General features: G+C 43.5%; 1 protein-coding gene across 7 annotated transcripts in view; it reads right to left on the minus strand.

Annotated features, from left to right (window-relative positions):
• The window catches only part of syt14 (synaptotagmin 14), a 43,261-nt gene extending 20,587 nt beyond the window's left edge, over positions 1 to 22,674 (minus strand). For 5 of the 7 annotated variants that reach the window (XM_023352883.1, XM_023352882.1, XM_023352881.1 and 2 more), the window contains exons 1-4: positions 22,396 to 22,674; positions 20,601 to 20,648; positions 15,294 to 15,446; positions 5,751 to 5,966 (exon numbers count right to left, since the gene is read on the minus strand). In XM_023352883.1, coding sequence (XP_023208651.1) covers positions 5,751 to 5,966; positions 15,294 to 15,446; positions 20,601 to 20,648; positions 22,396 to 22,408 — 430 coding nt within the window. In that variant the 5' untranslated portion in view covers positions 22,409 to 22,674. Of the gene's footprint in view, positions 1 to 5,750; positions 5,967 to 15,293; positions 15,447 to 20,600; positions 20,649 to 21,937; positions 22,005 to 22,395 lie in introns of those variants that run through there. The other 2 variants (XM_023352880.1, XM_023352884.1) reach the window with 2 other exon arrangements.
• Positions 22,675 to 22,705: the final 31 nt, after the last annotated feature.

A 22,705-nucleotide genomic window follows, 5' to 3' on the forward strand; every position in this document is an offset into this window, starting at 1 on the left:
TCTGCCCACCACAGCAACACCATCATCAAGTTTGCTGATGACACCACAGTGGTGGGGCTCATCTCAGGAGGCGACGAGTCCGCCTACAGGGGAGAGGTGGAGCGGCTGGTGGTGTGGTGCAGGGAGAACAATCTGCTCCTCAACAACTCAAAGACAAAAGAACTCATAATAGATTACAGGAGGAATAAAACGGACATTACACCACTAACCATTGGGGGAAAATGTGTGGAGAGGGTAGCTGATTTCCGTTTCCTGGGGGTCCACATTGAGCAGGGCCTCACATGGAACATGAACACCTTGGAGCTGATAAAAAAGGCCCAGCAAAGACTGAACTTCCTGAGGGTTCTCAGGAGGAACAGCATCAAGGAGAAGCTGCTGGTGTCCTTCTACAAGTGCTCCATAGAGAGCATACTGACCTACTGTATCTGCGTCTGGTATAACAGCAGCACTACGGCTCAAAGGAAAGCTCTCCAAAGGGTTGTGAATACAGCCCAAAAAATCATTGGCTGCCCTCTCCCCTCACTGGAGGACCTGCACAGCGACCGCTGTCTAAGAAAAGCACAACACATCACAAAGGACACTTCTCACCCCGGACCTTCTCTGTTCACACTGCTGCCTTCAGGCAGAAGATACAGAGCAACCAGAACCAGAACCAACGTCTCAGAGACAGTTTCTACCCGACAGCAATAACAAAACTAAATGCAATCAGAAACAACCATTAATCATCATGAATGATGGATGTGAGAATGTGGCTGTTCTTATTTATTAGGTTTTTTGTTTTTGTTTTTTTTTTTACCAGTTATTTGTTATTTCTTACATTGTGTGTAAATTGTGAGACAGTTATTTTTTGTTTTTAAGCATATGCACCGACTGATGGCACTTTTTAAATTTCGTTGTTCTTGTGACAATGACAATAAAGATTTATCTCATCTTATCACATAAAAAGGTATGGCGGGCCAGATTTGGCCCTCGGGCCTTGAGTTTCACACACGATAATCTGAGAACTGTTTTCAATATCTATACTTTGGGAAGTTAATTTTGCTTGTTTAGTCAAACATTTATTTTCTTTTGTACAGAGGAAAAAGAGAGTCGGAAAGAAAATGTATAATAAATAGATGTAAACAACATGACAAAGTAAAAGATAAAAACTATAACTATTGATTTCTAAATCTTGTTGAAAGTTGGGTCGGATTGATTAAACCTCGTTTTTAATATCAGGCTTAAGACTCAAAAATTGTAAATGAGTAATAGTTGTAATGTACTAGTATTGTTGTGGCTTGTTTATTGTTGTCATAGCAACTGCCTACCAAGATGGCTGTCAGTTAAAACAAATAAAGTTGTAATCTGTACTTTCAGTTTGTTTTCGTTAGCTTTTAAAGGCACCATGTAGTTATTATTATAAATAGTTTTTCTCCATTAATTCCCGTTTTTACTTTTATCAGCAGAAATGTTTCAGTGTTTGTTATTTGTTACCTCCTGAAAATGGCGTTAGCTACAGTTTATGGCATTAGCTCTAGTTAGCTTAGTGAACAAGCAGATCACCAGCTAATCACGTTAGCATGTTTCAATAGATATCTTGTGTCTAACGGTTCATGGAAAGTTTGAGGAGTTTAGCTGAAACCAAACATTTTGTGTTTTGAGAAACTCCTGCAACATTAGCCATGACTTATTATGTTTTGTTTATAGATTATAATCCACTATAATCTACCTGCTTCATCGGGCCAGCAAGGTGAAAAATATAACAAAGACATACAATTTCTGAGGTAAATATTAGTTTTTTCATGTCACAGACTACAACTTAGTAATTACAACATTTAAACCTGATTGTAGTCATTGGGTTTGTCTTTCTGCCAGGGTATGTAAACTTCTGAACTTCACACTTCGCTGGTAAAGAAGAAGCTTGTTGTTCAGGTCGGAGGACCCAGGAAGCAATCGTCTTAATTTTGAAAGGTGAGCTGTAGGAAAGCTGAGGAGGTTTTGGTACAATGGACCCATTGACGGCTTATAGGCACTCCAGTCGAGCACATGGTGTGTGGCGCGGCGCTGAGAGCTTTCTGAGCATATCCAAGTGCTAATAAGTCCCAAAGCTGACTGAAGAACAGCCTTTCTTCCTCCCTGAACCTCCTCCACACTGCAAGAAGTGGGAAGGAGCAGAAGTCATCCATCCATCCCGTATGTATGCTCTTCGGGCTCGGAGTATGAATGTGCCACTTGATGGTGCTTTACAGCTACCCTCTGTGCTTACGGACGCCACAAAGCGGCGGCCTCCCTGCCAAACATTTCCATAAAGGGATACAAAGACAGAGAGATGCCAGGAGAACAGACGCCCGCCTGTGCACATTGTGTTTGAGCAGCTCCAGAGTTTCAATGTCAGGCCGGTAGGAGAGTGTGTGGGAGCAGAAACTAACCAGGCCCGAGTCCGCCGCATTCCTCGCCTGGTCAAAGCCGCGTCGGGGTCCGGCGGGGTGAAAACGTTACGCGTCGATGCTGTGGGAGGTTACTGTTACAGCGGACGCCGCCAACCGAGGCAGAGGGAAGTTGGTTTCACTTTAGATGACGCCAAGGTCAGAGTCGTCTTTCAGTTGACCGACTATGCTTCTTTGAACTGAGCTCTACAAAAACCTCTTCACTGCATTTTCAGCTCAAAGTCATTCTGCGTTCACACTGCGGACTTTAAAGCTGCACTGTGAATATTAAGAAAAAAATATTTTTTTACATATTTGAGAGGTATGAGACAGATAATCTGTAAAAATAATTTAAAAAAATTAAGCTCCTCTGCCTTCTTCTAGTGAGAACTAAAAACAACCAATCAGAGCCAGGAGGCGGGGCTTAGCCTTGCCAATCACAATCTCCTGCAGCGCTGCTCATCCTTACTCCCTCTTTTGCTTTCTACAGCAGATCCTGTCTTGAATGCTAGGCTAGTTAGCATGGCCAGCAATGTCGTGGTAAGTTGTTCCTCTGCCTCTAGCACATTTAGCAGCTCATTCATGAGGATTACTGACAGCGTTAAGACCCACCTCTTGGCTCTCTTTGGTTGTTTTTGGTGCATTTCTTCTGACAGAAATCGTAGCTCAGGGGGCAGGAGGAGGAGAATGATCTTTTTACAGTTAAATGGCTGCAAAATTATTCAACTGTACATCTTTGAAAAGCAGATGTGGTGCCTCCTGCACAACCATCCAGAATGCAGCAAGTGGTTTCTGGATGGTAAGTCAGCAACAAAACAGAAGCCGTTGTACATGGCATACAGTGGTAAAACCAGCTGACCAAACGCAAACTAACAATTTGCCAAAAAAATGGCTGGGTGTTTTTTTGTTTTTTTTAGCGCTTGGTGAATTTTTAGAAACAGTAAAAACCCAAAACATGCAAAATGTTCATTTTGTACAATAGGTCTCCTGTAAAAGCCAGGCATATTATTTAGATTTAAATCAAATGCTCTGAAGTTTTGTGGACACACTTCTCTCACTTTTTGTTGAGTTTTCATAGCAACGTCTGCTTTCCATGGAAGTTTGGGCCAAACTCTGGTCCAGTAAGTAAAACTCTCATACTGAACTGGACCTTTGCATCCCAACTCAAACCGCAAAGACAAGCAACCTAATAGGAAACACACCATGCTGATAAAACCCAGCCATTCAGGGAGAGAGGATAAAGACTCGCTGGCTCCCTGAAATCCTGATTAAACTCATGTGTAGCAGTGAAATGGGGCCCTTAAAGAGGCAAGGCCTCATTCTGGACAAATAGCAAAGCAATAAAACCTCCAAAAAGTCTGATTTATGTACAACGGAGGAGTTTAAGGCGTCTGCAGGCCTTAGCAGTGTTTGTTCATTGTGACATTAACCGGTTCATGAAGTTCAGATCTACACATGTGGCTGTTTGATAGCCGCTACGGCCAGCTGATTGGTCATGTGATGCAGCGGTGGGTCATACGAGTGGAATAAATTCTTCAACCAGTCCGCGACGGATGCGACCGCTGCAGATTCAAATATTCAGGCTGAACCGGTGCATGTGTCGTAAAACAAACACAAAACACAATGAAGAAAAACAGCGAGTGACTGAAGGAACACAAACCCTGTACATTCTAGACACTAACAGGAACCATAGAATTGCACAAAAATCTGTGCGGGCCGACGGAGTCCCAGCTCAGTGAAAGAGGTGAACAGAACCTGGTACCAGAAGCCCATTAAAATTCTGTTTACATCGTTTTAAACTGTGTGACTGTGAGGGGGAGTAAAAATAGCAGCAGGTATGTTGTTCCATATAACACAGTAGGAGTGAAACAGGTAAACCTTTATGGATGAAACTCCACTAAAAACCCATCTAAAAATCAATAAATGTAATTGATTACATTTATTTGAAATGTAATCAATGGCAAATTAATTTAAACAGTTTTTACTTCAATATCCTTAAAGCTGCAGTATGTAACTTTTATAAAAAAAACTTTTTATTTTTTACATATTTGAGACAATTAATCTGCTCCTCTGCCTTCTCCCAGTGTCAACTAGAAACAACCAATCAGGGCCAGGAGGCGGGTCTTAGTGCTGTCAATCACTCCCCCCTTTGTTCTCTGCTATGCTGAAGCTAGCACTGTGCACTAAACCAGACTCTCAGTTGCCATGTCGACTGTCTGGGATCCCCTCCGTTCTTACATCACCGCGTTTTCTGATTGGCTACCTGTCACATTCAATAGGCTGCGATAATCGAGCCGAGACAAAGTTGAATATGAAGAAGAAGAAAAAAACGTTTTGTGGTCACTTTATCTTCAAGAATTAGTTTTCATCTATGTTTGATTTTTGGGCAGAAGAAATTTGTTTTTGAGATGAAATTTCTTTCTTGAATCTCTGGTGAATTCTGTCGATTAGCCACAAACTAATATTTTGCTCTTACACATTAAAAGTTAGATTGTAATTTAATTTGATAGTTTCAATGTTAAAAGGAGAAAAAAACAGGAGCTACTTGAATGCATGTTTTCTACATGATGCTTATTACGGCTAATGTTTATCACAAAGGCTGTTGTGCTAATATTGCACTTTTCTTTTTGAAATACTGATACTGATGAAGTATTTAGTGACAGTAAGTTATTTATTCCACTGTATGGAATTGAAAAGTGCTGAAAAACGCTACTGATGTCCATTTAGTGAATATTACGTTGTGATAAAAGACTAAAGTTAATAATTTTATCCACATGGAGGAGATCAAATTTCACTGAAGTGACTTAGAATCGTTTATGACACTACAGTGAAAGATGTTTCTGCTGCATGCAGCTTGTTTTTTGTGTTGAGAGACAACGCATGAAGAACAGCGAGGCAGGATCCAAAGGAGCGGATTCACATCGTGTCCATTACGATGCCAGAGAAGAACCTGCTCCTGCTCCAGTAGATCGGTGGGACTGCAACATGACACTCGGATCTGAAAACTGAACTCAAACAATTCAAAATGGAGAAAAACTCTTGAGCTTGACTGACTTGACTTAGGAATACTAAAAGAAAACATTAACTATTTTGTTCTGTTTGTATTATTGTCAGAATGTGTAATAAATATGTTTTGTTCAACACAGTGCTTCCCTTGCTCCTCCTGAGTTGGACCCGGTTCTGATGCCTGTTTGTTTAAACAGATCCAGTCACTGATCCCCTGCAGCAGGCCTAGCGAGCCTCAATCGGGGGCTAGCTAAGTGTTTAGCTTCTTTTTCTCTAACAGGCCATCATCCATCCATCCATCATCCATCCATCCAGTGTGTTGCCATGGTAACATGGTACCATCATCTGCCGAGGCCTCGCTGCTGTAGCCGTCTCCGGTCAGGGCTCTGTAGTTCTGCCGGCTCTCCCACCTGAAGCCCCCCCGGGGCCTGGCGCCGCCCACGGCCCCCGCTGCTCCTCTGAGGCCCTGGGAGCGGCCCACCGCCTCCTGGTACCGACCCAGCAGCTCGCCGTCGCTGTCCGAAGAGTCGCCGCCACCGCAGGACGCCGTTTCTGCTGGGGACAGACAGGAGGCTTCAGGACTGTGGAACCGGAACCCAGAACCAGAACCAGACTGTTTAACGGACTGTTTAGCAGGATCTGGCAGTATCCCAGTAGCAGTACCTGCTACTTGTGAGGATCTGGGAGATTTTGTGGGAATAACTGGGAATAAAGCCGTTGCCATAGCGATGGGCTCATAATGGGCGACATTATGCAACACGGCGTTACACAACAGAAGAATATTTATGGAAACACGAACAATGGCTGGCTGGGAAGAGCAGCAGTCAGTAAAGCCTGACGCACAAAACAGAAACATCCATCAAGCTGGACATGAAACATGAAGCTGTCGCCATGGTTACCAGCAGGTCTGATTCATCCACTGTGATGCCGGTAGTCTCACTGAGAAATAAAAGAGATTCATGACTAGGTTGACATTTTCAGGAAGTGCTGCAGTTGCAGCTTCCGACCAGCAGGGGGCAGAAGAGCCTCCCTGCTGGCTCTGGTTCTGGTTCTGTTCCAACCAGTGAGTTCTGCTACTAGAACCTCCTGGCAGATCCCGGTCACCAGAACTAACCAGACAGACAAACTTCTGCAAGGACTCAGCTCACTGTATGTAAACATACGAGCCGGTTTGGATCAGAGGAAATCAGAAGTTAAAAATGATTCCAGAAATCCAACAGACCAGACAGCGAACCGATTCATCTGAACAACGAACCGGTTCACGAAAGAACTGGTTCAGTAAAGAACTAGTTCAGAAAAGAACTGGTTCAGAAAAGAACTGGTTCAGTAAAGAACTAATTCAGAAAGGAACTGGTTCAGTACAGAACTGGTTCAGTAAAGAACTAATTCAGAAAGGAACTGGTTCAGTACAGAACTAGTTCAGAAAAGAACTGGTTCAGAAAAGAACTGGTTCAGTAAAGAACTAATTCAGAAAGGAACTGGTTCAGTAAAGAACTGGTTCAGTACAGAACTGGTTCAGTACAGAACTGGTTCAGTACAGATCTGGTTCAGTAAAGAACTGGTTCAGTACAGAACTAATTCAGAAAAGAACGGGTTCAGTACAGAACTGGTTCAGTACAGAACTGGTTCAGTAAAGAACTGGTTCAGAAAAGAACGGGTTCAGTAAAGAACTGGTTCAGTACAGAACTGGTTCAGAAAAGAACTGGTTCAGTACAGAACTGGTTCAGTAAAGAACTGGTTCAGAAAAGAACGGCTTCAGTAAAGAACTGGTTCAGTACAGAACTGGTTCAGTACAGATCTGGTTCAGTAAAGAACTGGTTCAGTACAGAACTGGTTCAGTACAGAACTGGTTCAGTACAGATCTGGTTCAGTAAAGAACTGGTTCAGTACAGAACTGGTTCAGTACAGAACTAATTCAGAAAATAACTGGTTCAGTAAAGAACTGGTTCAGTACAGAACTGGTTCAGAAAAGAACTGGTTCAGAAAAGAACTGGTTCAGTACAGAACTGGTTCAGAAAAGAACTGGTTCAGAAAAGAACTGGTTCAGTAAAGAACTGGTTCAGCAAAGAACTGGTTCAGAAAAGAACTGGTTCAGTACAGAACTGGTTCAGCAAAGAACTGGTTCAGTACAGAACTGGTTCAGCAAAGAACTGGTTCAGAAAAGAACTGGTTCAGTACAGATCTGGTTCAGTAAAGAACTGGTTCAGTACAGAACTGGTTCAGAAAAGAACTGGTTCAGAAAAGAACTGGTTCAGTACAGAACTGGTTCAGAAAAGAACTGGTTCAGAAAAGAACTGGTTCAGTAAAGAACTGGTTCAGCAAAGAACTGGTTCAGAAAAGAACTGGTTCAGTACAGAACTGGTTCAGCAAAGAACTGGTTCAGTACAGAACTGGTTCAGCAAAGAACTGGTTCAGAAAAGAACTGGTTCAGTACAGATCTGGTTCAGTAAAGAACTGGTTCAGTACAGAACTGGTTCAGAAAAGAACTGGTTCAGTACAGAACTGGTTCAGAAAAGAACGGGTTCAGTAAAGAACTGGTTCAGTACAGAACTGGTACAGTAAAGAACTGGTTCAGTACAGAACTGGTTGAGTAAAGAACTGGTTCAGTACAGAACTAATTCAGAAAAGAACTGGTTCAGTACAGAACTGGTTGAGTAAAGAACTGGTTCAGTACAGAACTAATTCAGAAAAGAACTGGTTCAGTACAGAACTGGTTCAGTACAGAACTGGTACAGTAAAGAACTGGTTCAGTACAGAACTGGTTGAGTAAAGAACTGGTTCAGTACAGAACTAATTCAGAAAAGAACTGGTTCAGTACAGAACTGGTTCAGTAAAGAACTGGTTCAGAAAAGAACGGCTTCAGTAAAGAACTGGTTCAGTACAGAACTGGTTCAGTGCAGATCTGGTTCAGTAAAGAACTGGTTCAGTACAGAACTGGTTCAGTACAGAACTGGTTCAGTACAGATCTGGTTCAGTAAAGAACTGGTTCAGTACAGAACTGGTTCAGTACAGAACTAATTCAGAAAATAACTGGTTCAGTAAAGAACTGGTTCAGTACAGAACTGGTTCAGAAAAGAACTGGTTCAGAAAAGAACTGGTTCAGTACAGAACTGGTTCAGAAAAGAACTGGTTCAGAAAAGAACTGGTTCAGTAAAGAACTGGTTCAGCAAAGAACTGGTTCAGTACAGAACTGGTTCAGTAAAGAACTGGTTCAGTAAAGAACTGGTTCAGTACAGAACTAATTCAGAAAAGAACGGGTTCAGTACAGAACTGGTTCAGAAAAGAACTGGTTCAGTAAAGAACTGGTTCAGTAAAGAACGGGTTCAGTACAGAACTGGTTCAGTACAGAACTGGTTCAGAAAAGAACTGGTTCAGTACAGAACTGGTTCAGTAAAGAACTGGTTCAGTAAAGAACTGGTTCAGTACAGAACTGGTTCAGTAAAGAACTGGTTCAGTACAGAACTGGTTCAGTAAAGAACTAATTCAGAAAAGAACTGGTTCAGTACAGAACTGGTTCAGAAAAGAACTGGTTCAGTACAGAACTGGTTCAGTAAAGAACTAATTCAGAAAAGAACTGGTTCAGTACAGAACTGGTTCAGTACAGAACTGGTTCAGTAAAGAACTGGTTCAGTACAGAACTGGTTCAGTAAAGAACTAATTCAGAAAAGAACTGGTTCAGTACAGAACTGGTTCAGAAAAGAACTGGTTCAGTACAGAACTGGTTCAGTAAAGAACTGGTTCAGTACAGAACTGGTTCAGTACAGATCTGGTTCAGTAAAGAACTGGTTCAGTACAGAACTGGTTCAGTACAGAACTGGTTCAGTACAGATCTGGTTCAGTAAAGAACTGGTTCAGTACAGAACTGGTTCAGTACAGAACTAATTCAGAAAATAACTGATTCAGTAAAGAACTGGTTCAGTAAAGAACTAATTCAGAAAAGAACTGGTTCAGTACAGAACTGGTTCAGTACAGAACTGGTTCAGTAAAGAACTGGTTCAGTACAGAACTGGTTCAGTAAAGAACTAATTCAGAAAAGAACTGGTTCAGTACAGAACTGGTTCAGTACAGATCTGGTTCAGTACAGAACTGGTTCAGTAAAGAACTGATTCAGTAAAGAACTGGTTCAGTACAGAACTGGTTCAGAAAAAACTGGTTCAGTACAGAACTGGTTCAGTAAAGAACGGGTTCAGTAAAGAACTGGTTCAGTACAGAACTGGTTCAGAAAAGAACTGGTTCAGTACAGAACTGGTTCAGTAAAGAACTGGTTCAGTACAGAACTAATTCAGAAAAGAACGGGTTCAGTAAAGAACTGGTTCAGTAAAGAACTGGTTCAGTACAGAACTAATTCAGAAAAGAACGGGTTCAGTACAGAACTGGTTCAGAAAAAAACTGGTTCAGTACAGAACTGGTTCAGTAAAGAACTGGTTCAGTACAGAACTGGTTCAGAAAAGAACTGGTTCAGAAAAGAACTGGTTCAGTACAGAACTGGTTCAGAAAAGAACTGGTTCAGAAAAGAACTGGTTCAGTAAAGAACTGGTTCAGCAAAGAACTGGTTCAGAAAAGAACTGGTTCAGTACAGAACTGGTTCAGCAAAGAACTGGTTCAGTACAGAACTGGTTCAGCAAAGAACTGGTTCAGAAAAGAACTGGTTCAGTACAGATCTGGTTCAGTAAAGAACTGGTTCAGTACAGAACTGGTTCAGAAAAGAACTGGTTCAGTACAGAACTGGTTCAGAAAAGAACGGGTTCAGTAAAGAACTGGTTCAGTACAGAACTGGTACAGTAAAGAACTGGTTCAGTACAGAACTGGTTGAGTAAAGAACTGGTTCAGTACAGAACTAATTCAGAAAAGAACTGGTTCAGTACAGAACTGGTTGAGTAAAGAACTGGTTCAGTACAGAACTAATTCAGAAAAGAACTGGTTCAGTACAGAACTGGTTCAGTACAGAACTGGTACAGTAAAGAACTGGTTCAGTACAGAACTGGTTGAGTAAAGAACTGGTTCAGTACAGAACTAATTCAGAAAAGAACTGGTTCAGTACAGAACTGGTTCAGTAAAGAACTGGTTCAGAAAAGAACGGCTTCAGTAAAGAACTGGTTCAGTACAGAACTGGTTCAGTACAGATCTGGTTCAGTAAAGAACTGGTTCAGTACAGAACTGGTTCAGTACAGAACTGGTTCAGTACAGATCTGGTTCAGTAAAGAACTGGTTCAGTACAGAACTGGTTCAGTACAGAACTAATTCAGAAAATAACTGGTTCAGTAAAGAACTGGTTCAGTACAGAACTGGTTCAGAAAAGAACTGGTTCAGAAAAGAACTGGTTCAGTACAGAACTGGTTCAGAAAAGAACTGGTTCAGAAAAGAACTGGTTCAGTAAAGAACTGGTTCAGCAAAGAACTGGTTCAGTACAGAACTGGTTCAGTAAAGAACTGGTTCAGTAAAGAACTGGTTCAGTACAGAACTAATTCAGAAAAGAACGGGTTCAGTACAGAACTGGTTCAGAAAAGAACTGGTTCAGTAAAGAACTGGTTCAGTAAAGAACGGGTTCAGTACAGAACTGGTTCAGTACAGAACTGGTTCAGAAAAGAACTGGTTCAGTACAGAACTGGTTCAGTAAAGAACTGGTTCAGTAAAGAACTGGTTCAGTACAGAACTGGTTCAGTAAAGAACTGGTTCAGTACAGAACTGGTTCAGTAAAGAACTAATTCAGAAAAGAACTGGTTCAGTACAGAACTGGTTCAGAAAAGAACTGGTTCAGTACAGAACTGGTTCAGTAAAGAACTAATTCAGAAAAGAACTGGTTCAGTACAGAACTGGTTCAGTACAGAACTGGTTCAGTAAAGAACTGGTTCAGTACAGAACTGGTTCAGTAAAGAACTAATTCAGAAAAGAACTGGTTCAGTACAGAACTGGTTCAGAAAAGAACTGGTTCAGTACAGAACTGGTTCAGTAAAGAACTGGTTCAGTACAGAACTGGTTCAGTACAGATCTGGTTCAGTAAAGAACTGGTTCAGTACAGAACTGGTTCAGTACAGAACTGGTTCAGTACAGATCTGGTTCAGTAAAGAACTGGTTCAGTACAGAACTGGTTCAGTACAGAACTAATTCAGAAAATAACTGATTCAGTAAAGAACTGGTTCAGTAAAGAACTAATTCAGAAAAGAACTGGTTCAGTACAGAACTGGTTCAGTACAGAACTGGTTCAGTAAAGAACTGGTTCAGTACAGAACTGGTTCAGTAAAGAACTAATTCAGAAAAGAACTGGTTCAGTACAGAACTGGTTCAGTACAGATCTGGTTCAGTACAGAACTGGTTCAGTAAAGAACTGATTCAGTAAAGAACTGGTTCAGTACAGAACTGGTTCAGAAAAAAACTGGTTCAGTACAGAACTGGTTCAGTAAAGAACGGGTTCAGTAAAGAACTGGTTCAGTACAGAACTGGTTCAGAAAAGAACTGGTTCAGTACAGAACTGGTTCAGTAAAGAACTGGTTCAGTACAGAACTAATTCAGAAAAGAACGGGTTCAGTAAAGAACTGGTTCAGTAAAGAACTGGTTCAGTACAGAACTAATTCAGAAAAGAACGGGTTCAGTACAGAACTGGTTCAGAAAAAAACTGGTTCAGTACAGAACTGGTTCAGTAAAGAACTGGTTCAGTAAAGAACTGGTTCAGTACAGAACTGGTTCAGAAAAAAACTGGTTCAGTACAGAACTGGTTCAGTAAAGAACGGGTTGAGTAAAGAACTGGTTCAGTACAGAACTGGTTCAGAAAAGAACTGGTTCAGTACAGAACTGGTTCAGTAAAGAACTGGTTCAGTACAGAACTAATTCAGAAAAGAACGGGTTCAGTAAAGAACTGGTTCAGTACAGAACTGGTTCAGTAAAGAACTGGTTCAGTACAGAACTAATTCAGAAAAGAACTAATTCAGAAAAGAACTGGTTCAGTACAGAACTGGTTCAGTACAGAACTGGTTCAGTAAAGAACTGGTTCAGTAAAGAACTAATTCAGAAAAGAACTGGTTCAGTACAGAACTGGTTCACAAAAGAACTGGTTCAGTACAGAACTGGTTCAGTAAAGAACTGGTTCAGTAAAGAACTGGTTCAGTACAGAACTAATTCAGAAAAGAACGGGTTCAGTACAGAACTGGTTCAGAAAAGAACTGGTTCAGTACAGAACTGGTTCAGTAAAGAACTAATTCAGAAAAGAACTGGTTCAGTACAGAACTGGTTCAGTACAGAACTGGTTCAGTAAAGAACTGGTTCAGTACAGAACTGGTTCAGTAAAGAACTAATTCAGAAAAGAACTGGTTCAGTACAGAACTGGTTCAGAAAAGAACTGGTTCAGTACAGAACTGGTTCAGTAAAGAACTGGTTCAGTACAGAACTGGTTCAGTACAGATCTGGTTCAGTAAAGAACTGGTTCAGTACAGAACTGGTTCAGTACAGAACTGGTTCAGTACAGATCTGGTTCAGTAAAGAACTGGTTCAGTACAGAACTGGTTCAGTACAGAACTAATTCAGAAAATAACTGATTCAGTAAAGAACTGGTTCAGTACAGAACTGGTTCAGAAAAGAACTGGTTCAGAAAAGAACTGGTTCAGCAAAGAACTGGTTCAGAAAAGAACTGGTTCAGTACAGAACTGGTTCAGCAAAGAACTGGTTCAGTACAGAACTGGTTCAGCAAAGAACTGGTTCAGAAAAGAACTGGTTCAGTACAGATCTGGTTCAGTAAAGAACTGGTTCAGTACAGAACTGGTTCAGAAAAGAACTGGTTCAGTACAGAACTGGTTCAGAAAAGAACTGGTTCAGTACAGAATTGGTTCAGTAAAGAACTAATTCAGAAAAGAACTGGTTCAGTACAGAACTGGTTCAGTACAGATCTGGTTCAGTACAGAACTGGTTCAGTAAAGAACGGGTTCAGTAAAGAACTGGTTCAGTACAGAACTGGTTCAGAAAAGAACTGGTTCAGTACAGAACTGGTTCAGTAAAGAACTGGTTCAGTACAGAACTAATTCAGAAAAGAACGGGTTCAGTAAAGAACTGGTTCAGTAAAGAACTGGTTCAGTAAAGAACTAATTCAGAAAGGAACTGGTTCAGTACAGAACTAGTTCAGAAAAGAACTGGTTCAGAAAAGAACTGGTTCAGTAAAGAACTAATTCAGAAAGGAACTGGTTCAGTAAAGAACTGGTTCAGTACAGAACTGGTTCAGTACAGAACTGGTTCAGTACAGATCTGGTTCAGTAAAGAACTGGTTCAGTACAGAACTAATTCAGAAAAGAACGGGTTCAGTACAGAACTGGTTCAGAAAAGAACTGGTTCAGTACAGAACTGGTTCAGTAAAGAACTGGTTCAGAAAAGAACGGGTTCAGTAAAGAACTGGTTCAGTACAGAACTGGTTCAGAAAAGAACTGGTTCAGTACAGAACTGGTTCAGTAAAGAACTGGTTCAGAAAAGAACGGCTTCAGTAAAGAACTGGTTCAGTACAGAACTGGTTCAGTACAGATCTGGTTCAGTAAAGAACTGGTTCAGTACAGAACTGGTTCAGTACAGAACTGGTTCAGTACAGATCTGGTTCAGTAAAGAACTGGTTCAGTACAGAACTGGTTCAGTACAGAACTAATTCAGAAAATAACTGGTTCAGTAAAGAACTGGTTCAGTACAGAACTGGTTCAGAAAAGAACTGGTTCAGTACAGAACTGGTTCAGTAAAGAACTAATTCAGAAAAGAACTGGTTCAGTACAGAACTGGTTCAGTACAGATCTGGTTCAGTACAGAACTGGTTCAGTAAAGAACTGATTCAGTAAAGAACTGGTTCAGTACAGAACTGGTTCAGAAAAAAACTGGTTCAGTACAGAACTGGTTCAGTAAAGAACGGGTTCAGTAAAGAACTGGTTCAGTACAGAACTGGTTCAGAAAAGAACTGGTTCAGTACAGAACTGGTTCAGTAAAGAACTGGTTCAGTACAGAACTAATTCAGAAAAGAACGGGTTCAGTAAAGAACTGGTTCAGTAAAGAACTGGTTCAGTACAGAACTAATTCAGAAAAGAACGGGTTCAGTACAGAACTGGTTCAGAAAAAAACTGGTTCAGTACAGAACTGGTTCAGTAAAGAACTGGTTCAGTAAAGAACTGGTTCAGTACAGAACTGGTTCAGAAAAAAACTGGTTCAGTACAGAACTGGTTCAGTAAAGAACGGGTTCAGTAAAGAACTGGTTCAGTACAGAACTGGTTCAGTAAAGAACTGGTTCAGTACAGAACTAATTCAGAAAAGAACGGGTTCAGTAAAGAACTGGTTCAGTACAGAACTGGTTCAGTAAAGAACTGGTTCAGTACAGAACTAATTCAGAAAAGAACGGGTTCAGTAAAGAACTGGTTCAGTAAAGAACTGGTTCAGTACAGAACTAATTCAGAAAAGAACTGGTTCAGTACAGAACTGGTTCAGTAAAGAACTAATTCAGAAAAGAACTGGTTCAGTACAGAACTGGTTCAGTACAGAACTGGTTCAGTACAGAACTGGTTCAGTAAAGAACTGGTTCAGTACAGAACTGGTTCAGTAAAGAACTAATTCAGAAAAGAACTGGTTCCATACAGAACTGGTTCAGAAAAGAACTGGTTCAGTACAGAACTGGTTCAGTAAAGAACTGGTTCAGAAAAGAACGGGTTCAGTAAAGAACTGGTTCAGTACAGAACTGGTTCAGAAAAGAACTGGTTCAGTACAGAACTGGTTCAGAAAAGAACTGGTTCAGTACAGATCTGGTTCAGTAAAAAACTGGTTCAGTACAGAACTGGTTCAGAAAAGAACTGGTTCAGTAAAGAACTGATTCAGTAAAGAACTGGTTCAGTCAGTGGAACATTGAGTGGAAGGAAGACCTGCTTCAGGACTCACCTTGCAACTCCTGGTTCTTCCTGAAATCGTCGAGGCATTGCAGGCTGGCCGGGTTCTGCAGAACCAGCTTGTTGTTGAGGAACCAGAAGAGGAAGGTCATGAGGATGATGAAGAGCGCGATGGCCGTCAGGAAGCCCAGAACCTCCGGAGAAACTGGACCGGAACACAAACAGAACCTCAGGAACGCACGGGCCACAGCTGTACATACGCCTGACCATCAGCAGAGACGGACGCTGCCTAATGGTTACCATGGCAACGGGTTCAGCATCATTCAGGTTCAAGTCGGATCAGAGCCAAAACGGGACGGTCTAATTAATCTACTCATAAAATCAGATTCAATCTGTTCAAATTATAATCACTGAGTCCAACAGAACCAGTCCGGCTCCTTCCCGATCAGTCCGGTCCGAACAAACATTCAGTTCAAACGAAGCCGCAGATTTGCCTATTCGACTCTGAACTAAAGTGGACCGGACCAGAATCAGACTGAAGAGGAACATTGAGCTTCCAGAGTTTCCCCCAGTAAACCTGCTCAGCCCGCCGGGCGGCGCCGAGGACCCCGCCGGGTTTTTATATTAAAACATGTGAAGTTGACAGGAAAAGTAAAAACATTACTGGGTTATTACATGTTACAGGAAAACATGGCAGTGAAACGATATTTAAACCCAGAACTAGTCTGAAAATCAACTAATCAAAAAATACAATTAAGATGAATATGAATTATTTGCACTTCTGTTTAATCCAAATGAAGTCAGCGGCTCCATCGGGCCCCCAGGGCTTCAGGGGCCATAAAGGCTGATATTTTAACACAGATATATAAATGTAACATTTATTTATTGAGATTATCAATGCTGCTAAATTTGATTTAATGGTTTCAGCATAAATTAAAAGATTTTAAATTAATATTTAAATGTCAGATTTTAAGGAGCTGCCAGGGGCGATTCTAGGATCTGACCTTTAGGGGGGCTGAGCCCCCAGCTGGGCTAAGACCCAGGAGAAGATATTCTAAATCTAACTGCTTATTTACATACATTCACAAACAAAATTAAGAAACATGTTGTCAGTAATTCATAGAATAAAAGAACAATGTTCATATACTTATAAAGAGTAAAATCAGAGAAACTTTTAGTTTTTTCTAGGTATATAAACTCAGTTTGAAACAGAATCTGGAGATTACATCATAGCTGCCAACATCTGGTAGAAGGTACAAGTTCAGGTTAATGACTAGTGGAAATGAGTCATTAATCTGAACTTTATTTGAAAATCATATGTAGAAATTTCATGACCCTTATTTTTATCTGAACGTTATGCAGCTGTTTTGTCTTTAAATAAGAATGAATGTCCATCTATGGAAAAGTGGACATGATGAGTCGGGTTTTAATATTTCAGTTCATGAAGTGAGTCTGTCATAGTTTCAGTACCAAACAACTTTCTGTTCACAGAACCAGCCTGACCCAAACATCCTGTGCTGTTCTTTACTTTGACCTTATTTTAGTGACTCCAGAGAAATTTGGGAAATTAATGAAAAACACAACAGTCACTAATCAAACTTCAAAAAACAGTAACAAGAGTAATTAAGGATCAGGACCAGGATCAGACTAACACTTTAATTATACAAATATTTTGCACATATACAACATTTTGTACTGAACTACAAAATACTCTTCAAGTAAATAAAGCCAATGCTGTCCACAATTTCATTCATAAATATAAAAATAATTCTAAATTAATTAAGCATTGCATTCCTCATAGCAAAACAATCCCAGGTCGGTTTACTGGAGCAGAACATGGTTAGAAAAAGTTTCCCCAGTGGCTGGAAGTTAAACACAGATATTATTCTGACATTTAACATTTAGCTGTAAAATGTTTGGTTTACTATTGAATTTATTCCTGATCAAATCGGTTTGATTGATTAAAGTTAAGCCTTCAAACATGCTAGTTTTATTTAACTCTAATGGTTTATCTGAGATTATATTTGAAAATGAATCATTTGCTTATATTTATTCCTGGTAGAAATGTGCTCTACATGTTTGAACATTTAGAATCAAACTAACAGATTCATTTTTTCCTATGAACAAACTTTACTATAAAGGTGAAGAATCAGTAACACATGACTGAAAGACAAACTTCGGCTCCGTTGCTGTTTTTCTTCGCCGTTCTGCTTCACACTGTCACGGTTGCTAGGCAACATGAGTTACGCTGAGGGGGGGGCGGTGCAGTAGGAGGGGGCTACACCTGTTCACTGCTTGTCTCTTCCGGTCTCAGTTCATTCAGGGTCTGCGAAGGACCCGGTCTACGTAGACCGGGTCCTTCCAAGGATGCAGACCTGGAATTGGGACACAGCTAAACTCTGAACCCGTTCTCCAGCTGATCACAGCGTCGACAGCAGGGAGAGGACATGTGGACAGAGGACATGTGGACAGCAGGGAGAGGACATGTGGACAGAGGACATGTGGACAGCAGGGAGAGGACATGTGGACAGGGGACATGTGGACAGCAGGGAGAGGACATGTGGACAGCAGGGAGAGGACATGTGGACAGGGGACATGTGGACAGCAGGGAGAGGACATGTGGACAGAGGACATGTGGACAGCAGGGAGAGGACATGTGGACAGCAGGGAGAGGACATGTGGACAGAGGACATGTGGACAGCAGGGAGAGGACATGTGGACAGGGGACATGGGGACAGCAGGGAGAGGACATGTGGACAGCAGGGAGAGGACATGTGGACAGGGGACATGGGGACAGCAGGGAGAGGACATGTGGACAGAGGACATGTGGACAGCAGGGAGAGGACATGTGGACAGCAGGGAGAGGACATGTGGACAGAGGACATGCAGGGAGAGGACATGTGGACAGCAGGGAGAGGACATGTGGACAGAGGACATGTGGACAGCAGGGAGAGAACATGTGGACAGAGGACATGTGGACAGCAGGGAGAGGACATGTGGACAGGGGACATGGGGACAGCAGGGAGAGGACATGTGGACAGAGGACATGTGGGCAGCAGGGAGAGGACATGTGGACAGCAGGGAGAGGACATGTTGACAGAGGACATGGGGACAGCAGGGAGAGGACATGTGGACAGAGGACATGTGGACAGCAGGGAGAGGACATGTGGACAGCAGGGAGAGGACATGTGGACAGAGGACATGTGGACAGCAGGGAGAGGACATGTTGACAGAGGACATGTGGACAGCAGGGAGAGGACATGTGGACAGAGGACATGTGGACAGCAGGGAGAGGACATGTGGACAGAGGACATGTGGACAGCAGGGAGAGGACATGTGGACAGCAGGGAGAGGACATGTGGACAGAGGACATGTGGACAGCAGGGAGAGGACATGTGGACAGGGGACATGGGGACAGCAGGGAGAGGACATGTGGACAGAGGACATGTGGACAGCAGGGAGAGGACATGTGGACAGAGGACATGTGGACAGCAGGGAGAGGACATGTGGACAGCAGGGAGAGGACATGTGGACAGAGGACATGTGGACAGCAGGGAGAGAACATGTGGACAGAGGACATGTGGACAGCAGGGAGAGGACATGTGGACAGCAGGGAGAGGACATGTGGACAGAGGACATGTGGACAGCAGGGAGAGGACATGTTGACAGAGGACATGGGGACAGCAGGGAGAGGACATGTGGACAGGGGACATGGGGACAGCAGGGAGAGGACATGTGGACAGAGGACATGTGGACAGCAGGGAGAGGACATGTGGACAGAGGACATGTGGACAGCAGGGAGAGGACATGTTGACAGAGGACATGTGGACAGCAGGGAGAGGACATGTGGACAGAGGACATGTGGACAGCAGGGAGAGGACATGTGGACAGAGGACATGTGGACAGCAGGGAGAGGACATGTGGACAGCAGGGAGAGGACATGTGGACAGAGGACATGTGGACAGCAGGGAGAGGACATGTGGACAGCAGGGAGAGGACATGTGGACAGGGGACATGCAGGGAGAGGACATGTGGACAGCAGGGAGAGGACATGTGGACAGAGGACATGTGGACAGCAGGGAGAGAACATGTGGACAGAGGACATATGGACAGCAGGGAGAGGACATGTGGACAGCAGGGAGAGGACATGTGGACAGAGGACATGTGGACAGCAGGGAGAGGACATGTTGACAGAGGACATGGGGACAGCAGGGAGAGGACATGTGGACAGGGGACATGGGGACAGCAGGGAGAGGACATGTGGACAGAGGACATGTGGACAGCAGGGAGAGGACATGTGGACAGCAGGGAGAGGACATGTGGACAGAGGACATGTGGACAGCAGGGAGAGGACATGTTGACAGAGGACATGTGGACAGCAGGGAGAGGACATGTGGACAGAGGACATGTGGACAGCAGGGAGAGGACATGTGGACAGAGGACATGTGGACAGCAGGGAGAGGACATGTGGACAGCAGGGAGAGGACATGTGGACAGAGGACATGTGGACAGCAGGGAGAGGACATGTGGACAGCAGGGAGAGGACATGTGGACAGGGGACATGCAGGGAGAGGACATGTGGACAGCAGGGAGAGGACATGTGGACAGCAGGGAGAGAACATGTGGACAGAGGACATGTGGACAGCAGGGAGAGGACATGTGGACAGCAGGGAGAGGACATGTGGACAGAGGACATGTGGACAGCAGGGAGAGGACATGTTGACAGAGGACATGGGGACAGCAGGGAGAGGACATGTGGACAGGGGACATGGGGACAGCAGGGAGAGGACATGTTGACAGAGGACATGGGGACAGCAGGGAGAGGACATGTGGACAGGGGACATGGGGACAGCAGGGAGAGGACATGTGGACAGAGGACATGTGGACAGCAGGGAGAGGACATGTTGACAGAGGACATGTGGACAGCAGGGAGAGGACATGTGGACAGCAGGGAGAGGACATGTGGACAGAGGACATGTGGACAGCAGGGAGAGGACATGTTGACAGAGGACATGGGGACAGCAGGGAGAGGACATGTGGACAGGGGACATGGGGACAGCAGGGAGAGGACATGTGGACAGAGGACATGTGGACAGCAGGGAGAGGACATGTTGACAGAGGACATGTGGACAGCAGGGAGAGGACATGTTGACAGAGGACATGTGGACAGCAGGGAGAGGACATGTGGACAGCAGGGAGAGGACATGTGGACAGGGGACATGTGGACAGCAGGGAGAGGACATGTTGACAGAGGACATGTGGACAGCAGGGAGAGGACATGTTGACAGAGGACATGTGGACAGCAGGGAGAGGACATGTTGACAGAGGACATGTGATGGGCTGCAGGAGACTCCTCTACCTTTTCTGATGCAGATCAGTTCATGAACTCCACAGTGACGATCTCCACCTGGAGAGACAAGGAGGGAGGATGAGACCAGAACCAGGACCAGAACCAGAACCAGTAAACAAAAGCAGCAGTTTTGTGTAGGAGGAAGCTCAGCATCCTCTTCCTCCTCAGGCTCTCCTGCTCTCTGCAGCCTCAGACTAGCAATCACTTTTACTTTGACTAGACCAGATATATTCCCTCAGACACTGAAGCTGCTGCATCTAAAGCAAACAAGCAGAGCGACTCCGCGGGCCGACCCGACAACCCAGGCTGGATCCGTCCCACGTTTTACAGCAACCCATCAGAGACTCGGCGTGAAAACCAGCAGCGGTTTAAAGGGTTAAATGTGGCTGAACAGGAAGTAGATGAGGTGGTCATGTGATCAATTGGCTGATTATTGTCTACAGATTGAAGTCAAAGTGCTTGACCTGCTGTCTCTCACTGAACAGTGATGTCACTTCCTGCTTCACAGCCTCGTTCTTTCAAAGCCTGCTGACCTTCACACCGAAGCTGTGACCTTTGGTTTCAGGTCGACCGTCCTCATGTCTCCCAGTCTGTCTCCCAGTCTGTCTCCCAGTCTGTCCTCAATGCTGCTATGCTGAATGCAGATTATTCCATCTGTCGGCTCCTGAGCTCATAGTGGAGCTAATTGGTCGTTTAGCGCACTTAGCTTCCTCTAAATCATTGTTCCAGGTAAATGCTAAAGCCTTAATTTACTCGGCCTTTTTGTAAACTTTCAGTTATAGTTCAGATAGCGCCTCTATCAAGTAACCATGGAATCCATGAAAACAGTCTGGTTTCCTGTTGAAGCTTTTCGCCGTTTCTCTGGACGGAGGAAGAGGAAGAGGAGGAAGAGGAGACAGTTTTTTCCACCTTGCAGTGTTTTGTTGAAGCTTTTCAGTCTGAATTTAACTCCACTGGTTCTGACTGGGGGATTTTATTTGGTGGCATCAGAACAATGGAGACTGAATAAAAATGCATGCCACACTTTTCAGATTTCCTCAGTAAAATAACTGTGTTCTGGTTTCTGAAAGCAGCATCTGAAGACCCTAAAATCATAAATTATCCCAAATGTTAAGGAGCTTCTCTGTGAAAACTGGCTATGACGTCACTTCCCCTTAAAATCAGAAATCCTTTCTGATTCCCAGTTTAGGTCTAGTTTCCTCCACTGGTCCCAGTTTCCTATACACTAAATACATGAAACCAGATTACGTGTTGGATTATTTCAGCAGCATCATAAAAATTCTCTGGAGGTTCTATTGGACCGGAACCGAGTTCCTCCTCCACATGAAACTCTGAATATGACCCACATTCCTCCAGAACCGGGCAGGTCAGCACCAGAACCGGGCTGATCAGAACCAGAACGGTGTAGGTCGTAGCCTGCCAGTCAACGCGGAGGGAAAAGCGGCGCGGGAAACGGCCATCTCCAAGTTTCGGAGCTTCTTGCTCCGCTTCCTGCAGCCAGCGGCTCCTCTCTCCGACTCCGGCAACACCAGCCGGAGGTTCGGGGCTCCGAACCGAGCAGCAGAACCGCCGCTTTAGCGGGTAATAAGCAAGAAAGCCGCGTTCAAACAGGAAGGGGGTTTCCGATCAGAGCCACCGGTACAAACATGGAGAATCACTGCTTTTCTCTAACAGGACAGCTGTCCGAACCGAACAGGTACCGCCGTCCTGATGGGAGACACAGCCCGCCCGGACCAGAACCATAACTGGTAACCCAGACGGAGTTAATTACAGCGGAGAGCAGAGCCGTTATTGGCCTACTTACCATCAATCGCCATGATGTTCTGGCTGGCTCCAACCACAGGGGGCGCTAAAGAGAACTGATTTTAGAATAATGTTTCGAAGCTAAAGGCTGCTTAGCTGCAGCTCTATGTGACACATTTCTATGGGATCTGTTAGCAACATTAGCCTTTTATACCAGAAAAATATATTCACTGTTACTCTTTCATTTGTATCACAGTTTCAACCTACATGTTTAGTTAGCAAGCTAAATATTTAGTGTGCCTAATGAATAGCTATATGTAGCTCAAAGCTAACTTTTTAGTTTCAAGCTACATTTCTAGGTATTAAACTAA

Source organism: Xiphophorus maculatus, chromosome 19 (assembly GCF_002775205.1).
Source record: "Xiphophorus maculatus strain JP 163 A chromosome 19, X_maculatus-5.0-male, whole genome shotgun sequence".
NCBI lineage: Eukaryota > Metazoa > Chordata > Actinopteri > Cyprinodontiformes > Poeciliidae > Xiphophorus > Xiphophorus maculatus.